General features: G+C 43.5%; 1 protein-coding gene across 3 annotated transcripts in view; it reads right to left on the bottom strand.

Moving 5' to 3' along the window:
* evla (Enah/Vasp-like a) overlaps positions 1-15672 on the bottom strand; it is a 39709-nt gene that overhangs the window by 2953 nt on the left and 21084 nt on the right. For 2 of the 3 annotated variants that reach the window (XM_069661266.1, XM_069661265.1), the window contains exons 2-9: positions 10910-11078; positions 10182-10362; positions 5384-5441; positions 5118-5179; positions 3300-4244; positions 841-1094; positions 597-712; positions 340-367 (exon numbers count right to left, since the gene is read on the bottom strand). In XM_069661266.1, the coding sequence (XP_069517367.1) occupies positions 340-367; positions 597-712; positions 841-1094; positions 3300-4244; positions 5118-5179; positions 5384-5441; positions 10182-10362; positions 10910-11078 (1813 nt within the window). The remainder of the gene's footprint in view (positions 1-339; positions 368-596; positions 713-840; positions 1095-3299; positions 4245-5117; positions 5180-5383; positions 5442-10181; positions 10363-10909; positions 11079-15672) is intronic. The other variant, XM_069661267.1, reaches the window with a different exon arrangement.

The following is a 15672-nucleotide window of genomic DNA, read 5'->3' as shown; positions in this document are numbered from 1 at the left end:
TTAGCAGTTAGCTTAATCTATCTATTGATCAATCTAAACAAAGACCGTTGGCTGCGTTGGCAATAACTGAATAATAGTTTAGAGGCAGAGTGATACACGGTTAAAGGTCCCAGTGCTGTTGTACTCTCTATCAGCACTCATTGTCCAATCAGATAACTTGGCGGTAACTAACATGTATAAATGGTATTAATAGGTGAGCTTCAGAGGTGCTGCCAGAGGAATGTAGCTGGATTGAATATATGTGCTAAGCTAGGCTAACTGGCTGCCAGCCTACTCTCCTCATGTTACATTAACCATTTTCAAAAAGGTCAAACTCTTGCGTAAAGGCGGCAGACTTACTTCATCAGGTTTCTCTGAAGCTTTCCGTCTACAAGGAGGAAACAGAAGGAACAGTTAGATGCACGCGCAGATAACTTAGGGACAGAGATGTGTTACAATACAATGGCACAAAAGCTTATTTCCTTTTGCGATACCACTTCACTGCAACTAAAGCAGAACCAGGAAGAGCCAAATGAAGTGTTGACAGAACGGGCATTTTCTCTGCATGATTCATTGAAGGGAAAGGTGAAGGCTGTGTGTTTGTAAAGCTGCTTTACCTGCGAGCTAGTAAGGCATTCATCTCCTGCATCAGGCCCTCCCCACCTCCACCGCTGCCTCCACTGGACCGGTTGGAGTCGCTTTTGCCACCAGACCCCGGCGGACTGCTCTCATCCTGAAGAGCACATTGTACAATGGGTTTCGGGTGTCTCCTTTGTGGTGGTTTATTTATCCTTCTAACACATAACTGCTGATAAGCTAAACCAGAAACACTGGATCTCCTGAGTGTTATCCACGGCTCACCCTATGTACTTTACGTAGTTTAGCTCCAGCCAGCGCTGCAGCCAGTCCTGAGGGTTGGTGCTGGGCCCCCGGCGGGCCCCCAGGAGGCCCTCCACCGGTGGGCAGTGGAGGGGGCATAGGTGGGGGCACTGCCATGGGGGGAGGTGGACCCGGAGGTGGCGGTGGGGCTGGAGGACCAGCCATGGGTGCTGGAACTGCAGCTGGAGGAGGAGCCACAGAGAGCATGGCGGGGTGACCTGCAGAGACAGGGGGGCCTGGGAGGGGCAAAGTTTCATACTGGTTAATGGCTGTAAGGGTTTGTCGATGTTTTTTGCCCTTTGGAAGGTTGTGTGACGATCGTCTGTCTGTTTAACTAACACCTAATAACTGCTTTTTACTGGACTGATGGCTGCTGGTGCTGCGCTCTGGTATCTACGAAGAGATGGATTTGATTGCTAATGAATTCGCTAGTTAAAGAGTCAAATTTTAAATATTTTGTACTAAAAGGTCATCAATTTTATTTCAGTTCACTCAGTGTGAAAGTAACTTTTATCATCTCATCATCACACAGTTGCAAAAATGGACAGTTTCTAAAACTCCGCCGTGCTGGTTCAGTGGAGCACGAGGCTGCTTGTTTATCCTTTCACACAGTCACTGCTGGTGAAAGTGACACTGCAGCCAAATAAAACAATAAAAAAATTCCTTTCTCAACCATCGAGTAGGATTCTAAAACAGCCACTGTCTGCTACTGAATAACCATGGGACAATAAAGTTTAATTACAAAGCAAAGGTAACAAAATGTTGACCTCGGTTTTTGCAGGATGACTTCATAATATGATTACACGAGTGGAAAACTGAGGCTGCACAGAGGTTGATGTAAAAATGTGTGCCATATTTTATTGTGTCTCTGCTCGAGCACAAGAGATGTGACAGAAAGTGACTGAGTTTAAAGAACAGACTCTTTTATCTAAGGGTGTGTACGGTGTATTCATTGTAGTTCCTTATTAAAAAGTTGTTTGATTTTAGGAGAGAGAATGTAACAGTCACTGATTGGTTGCCTCAGTGGCTCACCTTTAACAGCACATTTAAAGATGTTATCTTGAAAATTTTAGTTTCGTTCTCTTTGTAACTCTTGATTTTCCTCGCTGACGGTCGCTTTCCTTTTTAGACTGTTGGCCTTCATCTAAGCGTTGAGTTTTTTTTCTTTCTTTGGATTTTCACTTATTGTTGAAGTTGTATCTGTAGTCATCCATCTTTTCTTTGTTTGTTCAGCCATAGTAGATTACTGTTTACTCGCAACACTTGCGGAGACCGGAAAAGCAGCCGCTTAGCTCCGCCTACCCTCTCTGGCAGACCAACCACTGCTGGCTGATGGAAACGCGTCAATAACTGGGCGCCACTTGTGATTTTTTCCACGAGTGTCGCCACAGACACCCAGTCCATAATAATACTACATACTGCAAATGCAAAGGCTTTCATCAGTGGGCCATAGGCTCAAACACCATTGTGTTACCTCATTCGGCGATAGATCGTGTCTTAACAGACATTTATTTACATGAACATTTTCAAGATTATTACTTTAAGGTAACACTCTCGCAATAGGGTTAATTCCAACTCAGGCCATGTGCTGCATGTCACGCCCTCTTTCTCCCCCGCACGTCCTGTCAATCTAACACGAGCTGTGATGAACTTAAAGCTTATTTTTGGTTTTATCTCTTTGCTGATCCGATCTTGTACATGCATGTGTTGTATTCACTCATTCTTTTAAATGTGCAACTGAACATGTGACACATTTTATGTCTGCATGCTGTAATCTGCTTCATCTGGATCCAACCAGGTGACAGGCAAAACAGGATCACTTACCGTAACAGATTTAGTCAGATAGATTCTGGCCTTTTTTAGGTCACATAGACGCATCAGTTTCATAAGCAGCTACAAACTGTCACTGTCAAAGTCAATGACTGCTGTTTATGTTCATGCTGATGATTTACTACTGCTGCCAATATGGGACATTTTTCCTTCAGTGTTTTTTTTGTACGTGAAACACCTGCTGAGCTGGATTGAGGTCATGTGACTGATTTGCCTCGTGAACAACATTCAAGCGCTGGGTTGGTTTGCCTGCATGCTTTAGACATCTCGACATGTCAAGCGTAAATAGTAATTAGTGATGCTTAAATTCCATTCGGTTGCTCCAGTTTCCGTGTCGTGCTGTCGTTATTAGGAACACTTTTGTTTCCTAGCCTGACATGTCAAACGCCTATTGTGCTGCTGCACTGTGCTGAAACTGGATACCACAAAGCTGCATGTGCTAATAACACTGGCAGTCTATCGTGTGCTGACTGATTTGACTTCATAGGTGATAATCCCCTTCCCCTGCACATGACCCGCCCACCCTCCCCACACATAAACACATACACAGCGACACATGTAACATCCCTCTGCTGAGAGACTACCTCCTCCTCTCTCCTCCTCATACTTACTGCTGCTGGCCATGGGGGCCTGCTGGGGGACGGGGGAGGGGGTCTTCTTGGGCGAGCCCCCGTCAGACATGGCAGTGTAAGAGGGGGGCGAGGAGGAGGAGGAGGAGGAGGTGGTGATGGTGGTGGTGGGGGGCTGGGCCTGCTGGTAGTACACCTGCTGCTGCTGCTGCTGTTGTTGTGGTGGTGGCGGATGCTGCTGCTGCTGAGGGTGGAAGGTGGATGGGTACTGGGGGGCGGGGCCTGGGGCTGTCTGACCTATCAGGGGGGGCAGGGGGACGGCCTCGCAGTACTGCGGGGTGAGTGGCATGTGCTGAGAGTGAGGAGTGTAGGAGTCGTCTGGCTGGCCGTTGGAGTGAGGGTGAGGGTGGGGCTGGTGCTGGGGGTACTGGTGAGTCGCAACGCCGGGGTCAAGAGGTGGGGGCTTCATTCTGGGGTTTAATGGAGGGAGGGGGTGAGCCATGGGGAGGGCAGGCTGCTGGGGCATACCCTGCTTCACATGCATGGCCATCATAATGGGAGGGGAGGAGGAGGGGGGCATCTGGGCGTACATTTGCTGCAAATGGGAGGCGGACCAGGTGCCATGTTTGGGGGGGAGCATGATGTCTTGTTGCTGCAGTTGCTGTTGCAGGTGGAGGTGGCGGGCGGCTGTGGGGGGGGACAGGGGGATCTGACGGACCTGTCGGCCCTGGGTGGTCACTCCCGCCTGGACTGGGGAAAAGGCGGAGGCGAGCGAGGTGGAGAGCTGGGAGGAGAGCTGGGCCTTGTCCCTAGCAGCCCCCGCCTCTTTCTCCTGAGAGGGAGAGGAGGAGACGGAGGAGGGAGGAGAGGAGGAGGCCACGCGGACGTAGGAGGGTGGCAGTGTGCTAGCCCTGTACTGTCTGTACTCGGGTGGAGTGTCTGGGTGGGTGGGAGGGGTGGAGACTTTATATTGGAGAGTGGAAACGACTGTGACGGGCAGAGAGAGAAAGACAGAGAGAGGAGAGAGAGAGAGACAGAGAGAGAGAGGAGGAGGAGATGCAGACGAAGAGGAGGACGAAGGAGGGCAACAAACAAAGGAGAACAGAAAAGAGAAAAACGTGAGAAGAATGAAAAGCAACCAACTGAGCAACCAAGCAAGTAAAAGATGAGAAAATCAGGAGCAATCCAAAAAACGGAAGCCAATAGCAAATAAGAAAGAATCAAAATATCATAAAGAATAACAACAAGCAGCAGAATGCAACATGACTGAGCCATGGTCACAAAGCATATGGCATTTCCCCCCAACAGTAGCTGGAAGAAAGAGATGGCAGTAGAGCATGTTGCAGGGACGGGAGGGTTCTGGTATCGCCACTGACAGCAGGGACAAAGGAGGATGTTTAAGTCTGTATGTGCTTTAAAGGGGCAGACTTGAACATGTATATGTGTGCATGGATAAAAAAGCATAAGGGCGTACAGACCGGGGAGTCGTGGTTGGGACTAAGGTGGGAAACACTAACACAAAGCACAGCGGGGGAAGCCTGTTTACCTCCGGGAACCTACCGTGTCAGGGAATCTCTGGTATTTATTAATGATGAGCTCACCTGTTTGCTGAGAGAAGTAAAGTGTGCTCTGCCTGACCTGATAACTTCCCTCATTAACACAAAACAACAAAGAAAGAGCAAATATCCTCTGACACCGTGTGAGGTTTGTGTGTTGACAGTTGGAGTGTTCTGTGGCAGGTTTTTTTTTCTTCTTCATGTTTGCGGAGCTCGGAGCAAACGCAGAGGATCTCCACAGCCGTGTGTGTAAGACTGAGCGTGCTAATAAAGGTGGGTGTGGGTGTGTTTGTTTAAACCTCACCTGATCCAGACGTTCGTCGCTCTCTCTCCTTGTGCGCCTGCATCTGATGCTGCTCCATCATCCTGTCAATTGAAAGGATGTCAATGCTGATCAGTGTGTAAGTCTAATAATATAAGTGATGATCTGCATTTACAGCGATATATTTTTATTATTTAGGGGCCTAAGTTTTGTATTTCCCTCTAAAATGTGTCCACATGCACAGACTTGTATTATCATATGTGTTAATGTAATGCAAAGTGGGCCTCATGTATGCTCTTGCATCATACCTCCTCTGTGCCTCGCTTTCCTCTGAAGACGGCCCATTTTGGCGCTGGACGACTGGACCTGAAAGACACAAGGTGAAAAAAAACTTACTTTCAGACTGTTTCTTAACCAGAAAAAAAAAGCTTTTTATCTGTTTTTGTTTAATTGTAAAGAGAACATACACACGCAATCTTAGAAGCTGTGATTCGCTTTTTCTCAATTATCTGATCAATCAATCAATCAACCTTTATTTTAACTCGAGAGATCATTAAGGGGCATCCCTCATTTACAATGATATCTAGTTAATTACAAAAACAATTAAAAAGATAAACAACGAAGCATTTGAAGAACCAGGCGACACACTGATAAAAAAAGGCGTTCTGACGTTAAAGACAATTAAAAGGTAAAATAAAATGTGTATCAGTTAAAGCCTAAAATGTACTAAAATAGTTGATACGATTTTTATTGTGATTGTAGTATGATTATATAATGACGTTTTATAGACTAAAGGTTAAACTAATTTGTAGTGGTAATTCCAAATGCTGAAAGACTCCCTCACAGCACTTATGAGAGGCTGCAGTAGATACCATTACAAGCCAAACAGCGCCACCCTATATAAACGTGCTAATGTCCCTTCATACTCTTCTAATTGTTTCCTCCCTTTTTCTGACAAAACTCGCTCTTTCACTTCTTGTTTGAATTTACTCATCCCCCCTCCCCCCTGCCTCTTCCTGGTTCCAGGTTTTTCTTCCTCTATTATATCAGCAGACTTCCCTCTTGTCTTCTATCTTCTCATCCTCACTTTCACATCACTTCCCTTTAGTCTCATGTATCATCCTGCCTAACTGAAAATATAATATACCCCCCTTTTAATCTTTATATATCTGACACTTTTTGTTACATATTGAATTTTGCAGCGTAAAAGCGCAAGGGGAGCTTTTTCATTTCGTCTCTATTAGATACGTGCCTTTGAAGTCACTGCTGAATCGTGTTGTCCTATGGCGTCTTTGTGGGTTGTCTTTATTGCATGGTTAACAACAGGTCTGACCGTGGATGACTCATACCTGTATGTATCATGTTTCACTGTTTGTCTATCGTGTATGAACCCTCAGAATTATAATCATTTTATATGAAGCAGTCCCAGCAGTGAGTGTTAACTGAATGAGCGTCATGTGAGGCACGTTGCCCTGGAGACCCAACAAGCTCTGTTGCAGCCACAGGAATCTCATCTGTAAACTGCAGCAGACAGGAATCCAAATTAACAGGAAAACTGACAGCAGAAATTAAATAAACATTTAACTTGAGCTTAAGTATAAAAAGCTTCCAGCTGAGTGACGCAGTGACAGCCTCATTCTGGAGCGGCTATTAACAGGGAGCATCCGGGACAGCGCTTATCACATATCACCAGAATACCAGTCATTAAACTTCAACGCCCACCGTGACGCTAAGAACACCCATGGGTGATATTTCCGCTGGCTGTGTCTGGAGCATGGGGGTGTTGGCGGGCGGGGCGATGGGGGCAGTCAACATGAGGCGGAGCTGTGACTTAAAACTGGCTCACAGCAAGGGTTGAATACATCGAATTGTTTAACCCTTTCTGTACCAGATGTCAGGTTCGCTTCCCCCTGACTCTTTAATTCACTGTAATTTAGCATCAACTGTGTCCTTCTGACCGTGAGATAGAGAACCACTCCTTTTATGTTTCCATATTTGTCTTCCTACATGCAGGTATCGCTGCTGATGATGACATACTTCACATGCTGACCCGGTGAGCTGATTCATTTTTGTGCTGCTACCATGACAGAAAAAGCGAAGCACAAAAAGCTACTGCTGGAAGATGTCTTGCGTTCCTCCACTCCCTGAACTCTGCTTGTTAGCTCATGCTAATTATGCGCTCTGTTTGCAGAGCTGAACATTAAACATTGAATTTACATAAAATTAGAAACAAGAACTTGATGTTTAGCAAACAACCTGCTGGTTTAAAGCCAGAATAGGACGTTGATGAAAGGAGAACAAGTTTGTGCTCCAGTGACACTGTTTAGTATAATAACAACATGTTTTTTAATTGTATGTTTGTACCAGCAGCAATACTTGTGGCAGAAACATTAAAGTACAAACACAAATACAGATAGAAACAAGTGAGATCTTCGGGATTCACTCTTTGAACACAGCACTTCCCGGTCGTTCTGCAGGCCTTAATTAGCTTGATGTTAATTAATGAGACCACTATCACTCTGTGTTTTGCTGTACTGCATGTGTATCCATTCATACACACTCACAGGCCACTTCATTAGGTACACCTGTACAATCTAATGCAGCAACTACATTATATTGAGATATGTCTCTAATTTTTTGTCTTCCCTATTTACACACATGAGCTGGCCAGAGTGAGACACCTCTGAATATAATGCAGCTCAGTACAGCCCCACCACCAAATTATGACCTTGATGCTGAAATATCATTGAATTAACATTAGAAAGAAGCCTGCACATTACAGGCAACATAAAAGCAAATCTTATGACTGAGCTGGTGTATTGGATTACATTAGATTTTTTCAGGTGTACCTAATGAAGTGGCCGGTGAGTGTATGTGTTTCCGCTGCTGACATGGCGTGGCGCTTGCTGTTGCCATGGTGAAGGTCAAGGATGAACGGAATGCCCCAAAGGATGTGAGGGCTTGATTAGACTTGTAACCTCATGAGACCAGCGTGTGTTCGTGTGTGTGAGTTGTTCTTAAAATCAATTATTCCTTCATGTTGTACTTTGTTAATCTTTCTACAGACGGCCACTTCATTAAAAGATGGATTTCAAACAAGAAGAAGTAGAAGTCTCATCACGTTTATGACTTTTATTCTGGTCTGTAATCTCTAAATCTGAATGCTCTCCGGAGTCTGGTATAGTTTTTTATTATCTTAGCTTTCCCCAAACTGCTGATAATAAGGCTTTAGTGTAGTTAAGGTTTACCCGCCTCCCCCCTGTTTTATCTTCTTTAAGTTACAGTAACAGGCCAGTTCCTTTTTTTAATGTGGGATAAAAAAAGAAGAAGTTCTGCCAGAAAGGTTTCCTCTAACCTTGTAGGACTTTTTAGGCCACAAAGAGTTATTTCAGTGAAACTCTGAGAAGTTCAGAGGAGAATTTACTCTTTGTTGTAACTGCTCAGTCATTGATATCTGAAAATTGACTATAGCTGTCAAACAACGGGAGGAAAGTACATGTTTCCAGCTGAAATATAGGAACGTATAAAGCAGCCATAAATAGAAGAACTCAAGTACAGGACACATGCCTCAAAGCTGTGCTTAGGTAAACTACTCAGGTAAATTTACTTAGTATCTTTCCATAGCTGTAAGCAACACATTGCACAACACACCAAAAACAACTGAAACATGCTCAGCTTGTGTAACATTAGAAAAACACACATAACTAGTGCACATATATCTCTCTTACTGAGGACGATGATGGCAGACGAAACCCTCCTGAGGACCCCAGGAGAAAACTCCGGAGTCAGCATGACGACAAACTTACTCTGCAGTCTCCAACACTTTCTATGTCACTCTGTCGCTTCTTTCAGCAGGAAATAATACGAGAAAAGTAGTAAAGTAAGCGAGGAAGCGTTTTCCGTGAACACAGACGGTTTTGCCGTGCATGACGAGGCCCATGATCCAAAATCCAAACGCACCCACAAAAAGGAGGGCTGCAATGTGAGCACGGCGAGGTACGACATCAAGGCTCCGTGCGGGATATTTTAGCACCCAATGGGAGGGTCACAAGGATGGGATGGGGTGTCACTGCAGTTAAAAACTCACAGATATTCTCCCTCAGTATCTTATAGACACACACACACATGCACACGCACACAGGGATTAAAAGTAGCTCGTAACCAGAGCTGTTCAGACGCTCTTTAGTCACCCAAGAGTAGGCGTGTGTTTGGCTTCAAATTCATTTAAAATTCGTATTTAATTTGTTTACTGTCCATGCTTGAGCCCCACACACCCCCAACCCTCAAAACACCCATAAAATCTGTACATTTAGCTTCACTTCTCCAATAATTACTTTAATTTCGAAATAACAGAATTAAATAAAATTGGAAATTTTACTTTTTTTTTTGTAACAAAGAACTTTTTTATTTTTTATTTTTAGACTAATATCCCTGCTGTTGTTGCTGTTTGGTCTGGAGTGCTGAGTGTATCTGCAGTACCTCTATTAACCAGCAGAGGGTAGTACAGCTCAGTTAAGCGGTTACACTTTACAGGCTTTAAACATTGCAGGGGATTAAATGTGAAGAAATCATCAACATTTTAGACAATTGTGCCAATTAAATGTATGAATATTCTTATCCACCGCGATTTTCATCAGTGTTTCTTGAGAAAGCATCCATGACAGAGTGTCTATGTATTCAAAACAAACATTTAACACTATGTGGATTATTTGACTGTGGTTACCTGACATTCTTCTGAGAGCAGAAATAGACTTAAATGAGTCACAGATGCCAGTTAAAGACAGTGTGCTGGTTGGTAAGGCTCCATTAGCAGGTTTCCAACACCAGTTTAAGATTTAAATACTTAAAAACAATCTGTCATTAACTTATTGAGATGGCATGTTCAGAAAATGTCTAAAAAAAACCTCACAGTTTGCCAGTAAGTCACATACAAATCTGGATCTCAAAAGCGGAAGAAGAGTTGACGGTATAATGTTGTGGTAGGGACGGGCATTGCAAATTAGCCAAGGCTATAAATGCTGTTGTGTGTGGCATTCATACTTGTCCCAATACAAATAAACATTAAACGTCAAAAATGGATTTATACTGTGTATGATGTATCCTTACCTCCACTGTCAGGCGAGCTGAGGACGTTGAGGGCGAACAGCATGGCGTTGGAGAAGGTGGTGGCCTCCTCCTTACTGGCAAAGTTCAGCCCATAGACCTGACGAGCGTCACGCCACTGATGGAAGGTCGGGGTGGCCTGATTGTACTTCAGGCCCTTCACTATGGAGTAGTTAATCACCACCTGCAACAGGGGAAGAAAAATGAAGCTGTGAATTAAGATGTTGCAACTGACTGATCACTCAAAGGAAAATGTGCTGAACCAGTTCTGATAGAAGGTATTTCAATCAATGTACTTCCAATCTCCGTAAAATTACAATACTGAAATAATAATACTGACAAACTCCAAACAGCAATCATAACTGGGAAGCTCAGATTATCCTGATAGATCTGAAGAGCCTGAAAATAACAGAAGGGTGGCTCACATCTCCTGAAAAACCCCCATTCAATATATTTAAACCCAACTGTTGTGTCTATCGTGTGATTTTATCAGTGCTCAGTATTTTAGCCCTCACATGACCAACTCTGCAATCATACACTTGATCACGTTGTTAACATCCATCTGCACCACTCATCACATATGACATAAAGCTGGCATGCACCAGGTAATGTATAAACCACACAGATGTTCAAAAGTCACTTAGGGAAATGTAGGGAGAGCTACTTGTGATCTGTAAACATGTAGGAAGGGGATTATAATAGGTCTCTTGCTGCTCTAAAGTCTCTCTCACCTGCTGGTCCTGCAGTTTGACTCCCACCACTCTGAACGTGTTGTTGGCAGTGTTGTGGTAGATGTTGATGCGGCTGAAGCCCTGCTGCCCGGGCTTGATGGGCACCCACTTCTTACTGGCATCGTCGTAGACCATTACCGAGGCTCGCGCCTGGCAGATACTCTGTTCACTGAAACAAGAGAGAGAGGACAGTCAAATGTTGTAACATTGTTAGGATGATTGTGGAGAGACATTTAAAGGTCTATGTATCTTCTTTTAGAGAGTTTTTAATTAACTTGTTAGTAGTTTTGTTCCAATACTGATACCAGTTTAGGAAATGCCTCTGATACAGCCTAAAATATGCTATAGGGTGTCAGTGAGTATGCTAGTATACACTGATCCTGTACCATAACTTATCAGCCACTCAAAAATGAACATGTTTATTCTTCTCTAAAACAGTAATGATAGCAAAATATAAAATATAAAGTTGGGCTGCAACTAGCAACTACTGTTTTAGAGCGACTAAGAACAACAATGCGCTGCTAGCTAAAAGTGTAACTTCAGTCAAAGCGAGCAGTACGCTAGCAATCCCTATTTTCCACGCACATTTTAAGGCTCTATTTTCTTTAGAGTTTAAAGTTTATATAATAAGCCCAGTAAAGAAAAACAATATAAAGCAGTTTTATGTTTCAAATTTAAGTGTTGCGACGCTCTGAAGCAGACCCAGGACGTCAGGAGTGGCTGCTAGCCGAGCTGCCGCTAACGTTAGCCTAGCTTGTTTCTAGTTCCTTAGCTTGTTGTAAGGTCAGGTTTCCTTCAGTGTACTGAACCAGGCTAAAAACATTGATTATAATAATATAACAGTCATACATCAATAGTAGTATAGCCTACAAGTGTTAAATATAAATAACAGCGTATATTTCTTGTAATTTCACAAGTCTTGGAGGGATAGTAAGTAGCAGACAATACTGGTACAAATACTGGTACTGGACTTGTCACTACAGGAGTAGATTTGTCTCTGTAAGAGTACAGACATAAATTAAATTGAGCAAAGAAAGCTAATATAACAATAAATTCCTGGACAGGAGGGCGGATTCGGTTCACTTATTCTCATACTGTTGGCCAGTGGTGCAAATGTCACGGTGGCCAATTAAGTCAAACCAGTGAAACAGAGTCTCTGTATGATTATCTGGTTGACTGTTGGTCACTGGGGAGCCACACCTTTCTGCAGCCACCACATCAGGAGTAACACACTGCCACTGTAGAAATCTGACAGCCTGTGTGCTGAGCAGAGGCACGTTTACAAGACCTCAACCTAAAACTGAACCCTGGAAAATTCCCCTCTCCGTCCTGGCCTTTCACTGCGGTGCAGCGACATCATTACAGCACATCGAGAAATGTTTAGAGACAGCTGTGCAGAAGGGTGTGCACAATGTGTGGTGTAATGATAGTGGGTTAAAAACACAAGTGTTTGATCAGTTAGCGAATCTCCTGCAGGAGTTTAGGGTGAAAAGCAGAAGAGAAGTTTCACATCACACACAGCTGTGAGGAAGCATAAAATTATCTTGTTCACAACTAAAGAGCTGAAAGGGGATTTATTCACTAGAGAGATTTGTGAGGTTCAGAGAAATCACATCATAAAATTACTACTTTCAAGTAGTTTTTGACTTTAGCACCATATGTGCCTGAAGGTGGCAAAACGCTTCAGTAGGGTAACACACGACAGCAGGTGGAGAGGTGATTTGGACTGGCAGAGGTGATGTAACCTCTGGGAGGTGACTAAAGGCTTTCATTGTCACTCTCAACACCTCGGGGACTGGCTCTCTGGCAGCCAGTCTCACATTAGCAGCCTGGAGGTGTGAGGGCCACAAAAAGAGACTACAGAGCATGCCTGACATGTTCACTGACAGTCAGGTTTTTTAATCTCTGCCACAGTTTATATAAGATGAAGTGAAATTAAAAAAAGGCACAAATTCAGTTACTGCAGCAGCAGAGCGAGTGGGGAAAAAGCCTCATTATAGGCGTGCAAACTTTTACTATGGCTTTAACTTTAAATTACTTGTTTCAGTTTCCATATTAAATTCTTGATTTCTTTCTTATTGCTAAATCTATGAAAAGCCAGCAAGTAGCCAAAGTGACGACTTTAAATTCAGATTTTTTCCAATAACTGAAAAACCCAGAAGAATTTAGTTTTGCTATCATGTTAGACTAAGAAAAGCAGCAAATTCTCCCATTACAGAAGCTGGAACTGTGTGACACTATTTCTGCTTAAAAAATAACTGAGGAATTCACCGAACATTTTTATGCAAGTGACAAATCAAGTCATTGACTTTTTGTTGCAGGTTCAAGATGTACAAATCATCTCACTTTGTGTGAGATGTTTCTTTTAGATTTCATAGATTTTCAATAAGGCAAATAAATGGGACTGCACATTATTATCCGTAACCATCACATTTGTAATCTATTTTTACATGACATTTTTTTCTTTTTTTCCCCTCTGTAAACAAGTGGACGTCAAATTTACCAGACTTCTTTCAGGAGATTGACATGATTACAGTTTGTCCTACGGATTGTGTGGTTAGAGCCGCATCGTTAGCAACGGTCTGTTCTTCATAGCAACGGTCTGTTAAGCCCTTTTCCCACTGGTCAAAAAACTCACTAACACCCGCTTACACCCGGCTTTTTTGCTTAGTGGGAAAGGCTACAATCAGCAATTATACAATCGGGTAATAATCGCCTCGGCTCCAATCAGCAATGATGGGAACACAAAACCTGTGTCGACACGCTAATGTCCACCCCCTTTCCGGTGCGATGTTATGCTCTGTCGGTAACTTCTGCGACTCTTTGATAAACAGACTGAATGAGTAATAGATACAATAAAGACCTAACCACCGTAACATCTTCACTGTTTACTAACCCTGTTTCGAGCATGTTTGTGACGTCAGACGGCGACGCGGCCGAAAGAAGTACACTTCACTGGCAATGGGAAAAGAGACAATCGGCATCTATACCCGTGTCAACACGCTAATTTTGGTGGGAAAGGGGTATCATCGAGAAATAACAGACCGCAGAATGCCGTAATCAACCAATCCGAATCAAGTATTTAACACAGCTGTGTAATAATAAATTATAATATCTTTTGAATGTTACACTGCTGATAAACCTGCCCCTCTTCATACAGCAGCATTACACTGTGTAGCACAAAGTAAAAGTAGCGCCTGAGAGTAAGAAAATAATGAAGACAACACTGATGAATTGTTGTATTACCTGCAGAGAGCCTGCAGATAATGAGATCATACACTGTAATCATACACCCTGAGCGTCTTTGTGCAATTATATCAACAATAAAAATAACACAATAAGGAGCAGATAAGTGAATAAGTGGTTGTCTTAAACAGCATTTATCAGCGGCTAGTTCTTGAGGCCCTGAGGACGCCTGCAACATTCAAATGCCAAAATATGACCCCCCACCCTCCCCCAATAACCTTTCTGTTAAAGTAGGAGGAAGACAGCATGACACCTGAGAGACCCCCCTGCACCGCTGTGACACATGGTTCTGTCTCAGCCGGCTCGCTCTCACTTTCCTGCATCATCTGCCCTCAGGCTCCCTCGCCGTCGTCTGAACGGCCTCAAATAACTCAGCAGAGATGAGATAGCAGAGCTTCTGCTGGCTTAACTAAAAGCCTGCATATCTTGTCCGTAAAAGCATTTTTTATGTGAGGAGCGACGCAATTATATCCAGGATTAAAACAAAGTGATATTTGTGCCATTTTGGGTGACTATCCCTTGAAGGTAGTACTAAATTTACAATAAAAAAATGTAACAGTCAGACGTCTCGATAGCCAGATACCGTCCGTTCATCGTAAGAATCTCTGTGGTTAGTGACATGCGTGTTATGTTTACTTCTATTGAACAATATTTGAAACTGTGCGTTTAGACTGCACAGTGACGTCATGTTGCTCCTGAGGGAGAAGCCTCTAACGCTCACCTAACACATGGATTTCAGCGCCAACTCCCACGATTACAACCAGCCTCCTTCTGTCAAATATCCATCAGTCCCAACTGTTGTCGAGCTAACCAGCAGAAATCACATCGATATATTGAAACACAATTTATTCATTTCTACGACCGCAGGCCAGACGATTTATATAACGGTAAACAACGGATGGCTTGGTTCGGTCTCTTGTGCAGCACGTCTGGATGTTGCAGACAGGCCAAAGACAGCGAGTCGAGATTGAGATGCTGATGGCTGGAAAGTGGTTACACGAAAATAGCCGGCGTCTACAGACACACAGGAACTCTATAAACAAACAGGAAACACATTGGTCATTAAACCGAGCACATGTAAACGTGAAGTTCCCTCAATTCAAACATAACCTCAACAACTCACTCCAGATAAAATCCCTGCACGCAAATGTCATCTGACTCCTAATGCATCATGATAAAGACAAACACTAATCGTCTTTTCCAGTGGAAAATAATAATACATTTCATCTCTGATACGATCTGAGAGCTTCATGGTCTGCATATTTAAGGAGAAACTCCGACTCTGAATGCAAAACCATGAGGGATAACTACAGACACCATGTTTCCTACATGTCTAAATAAGTTAAATAGAGTCTCTAATCACATAACAGACACTTCAGAGACCCGACAGACCACCAGAGTCTCACTGGGAGGGGAAGAGGGAGGCGGCTGCATCTCTGTGATGGATCTTCTTACAAAAACAGGCCCTATTTCTGGAGCAGTTTGGGCCAGAGGGATGGAGTGCCTCGAGCTCCAGG

Source organism: Semicossyphus pulcher, unplaced genomic scaffold (genome assembly GCF_022749685.1).
Source record: "Semicossyphus pulcher isolate SPU_LCO1_2020_fin unplaced genomic scaffold, fSemPul1.0.p SCAF_14, whole genome shotgun sequence".
NCBI lineage: Eukaryota > Metazoa > Chordata > Actinopteri > Labriformes > Labridae > Semicossyphus > Semicossyphus pulcher.
The sequence above is the reverse complement of the archived record's forward strand: the minus strand, read 5'-3'. Positions and strand labels throughout refer to the sequence as shown.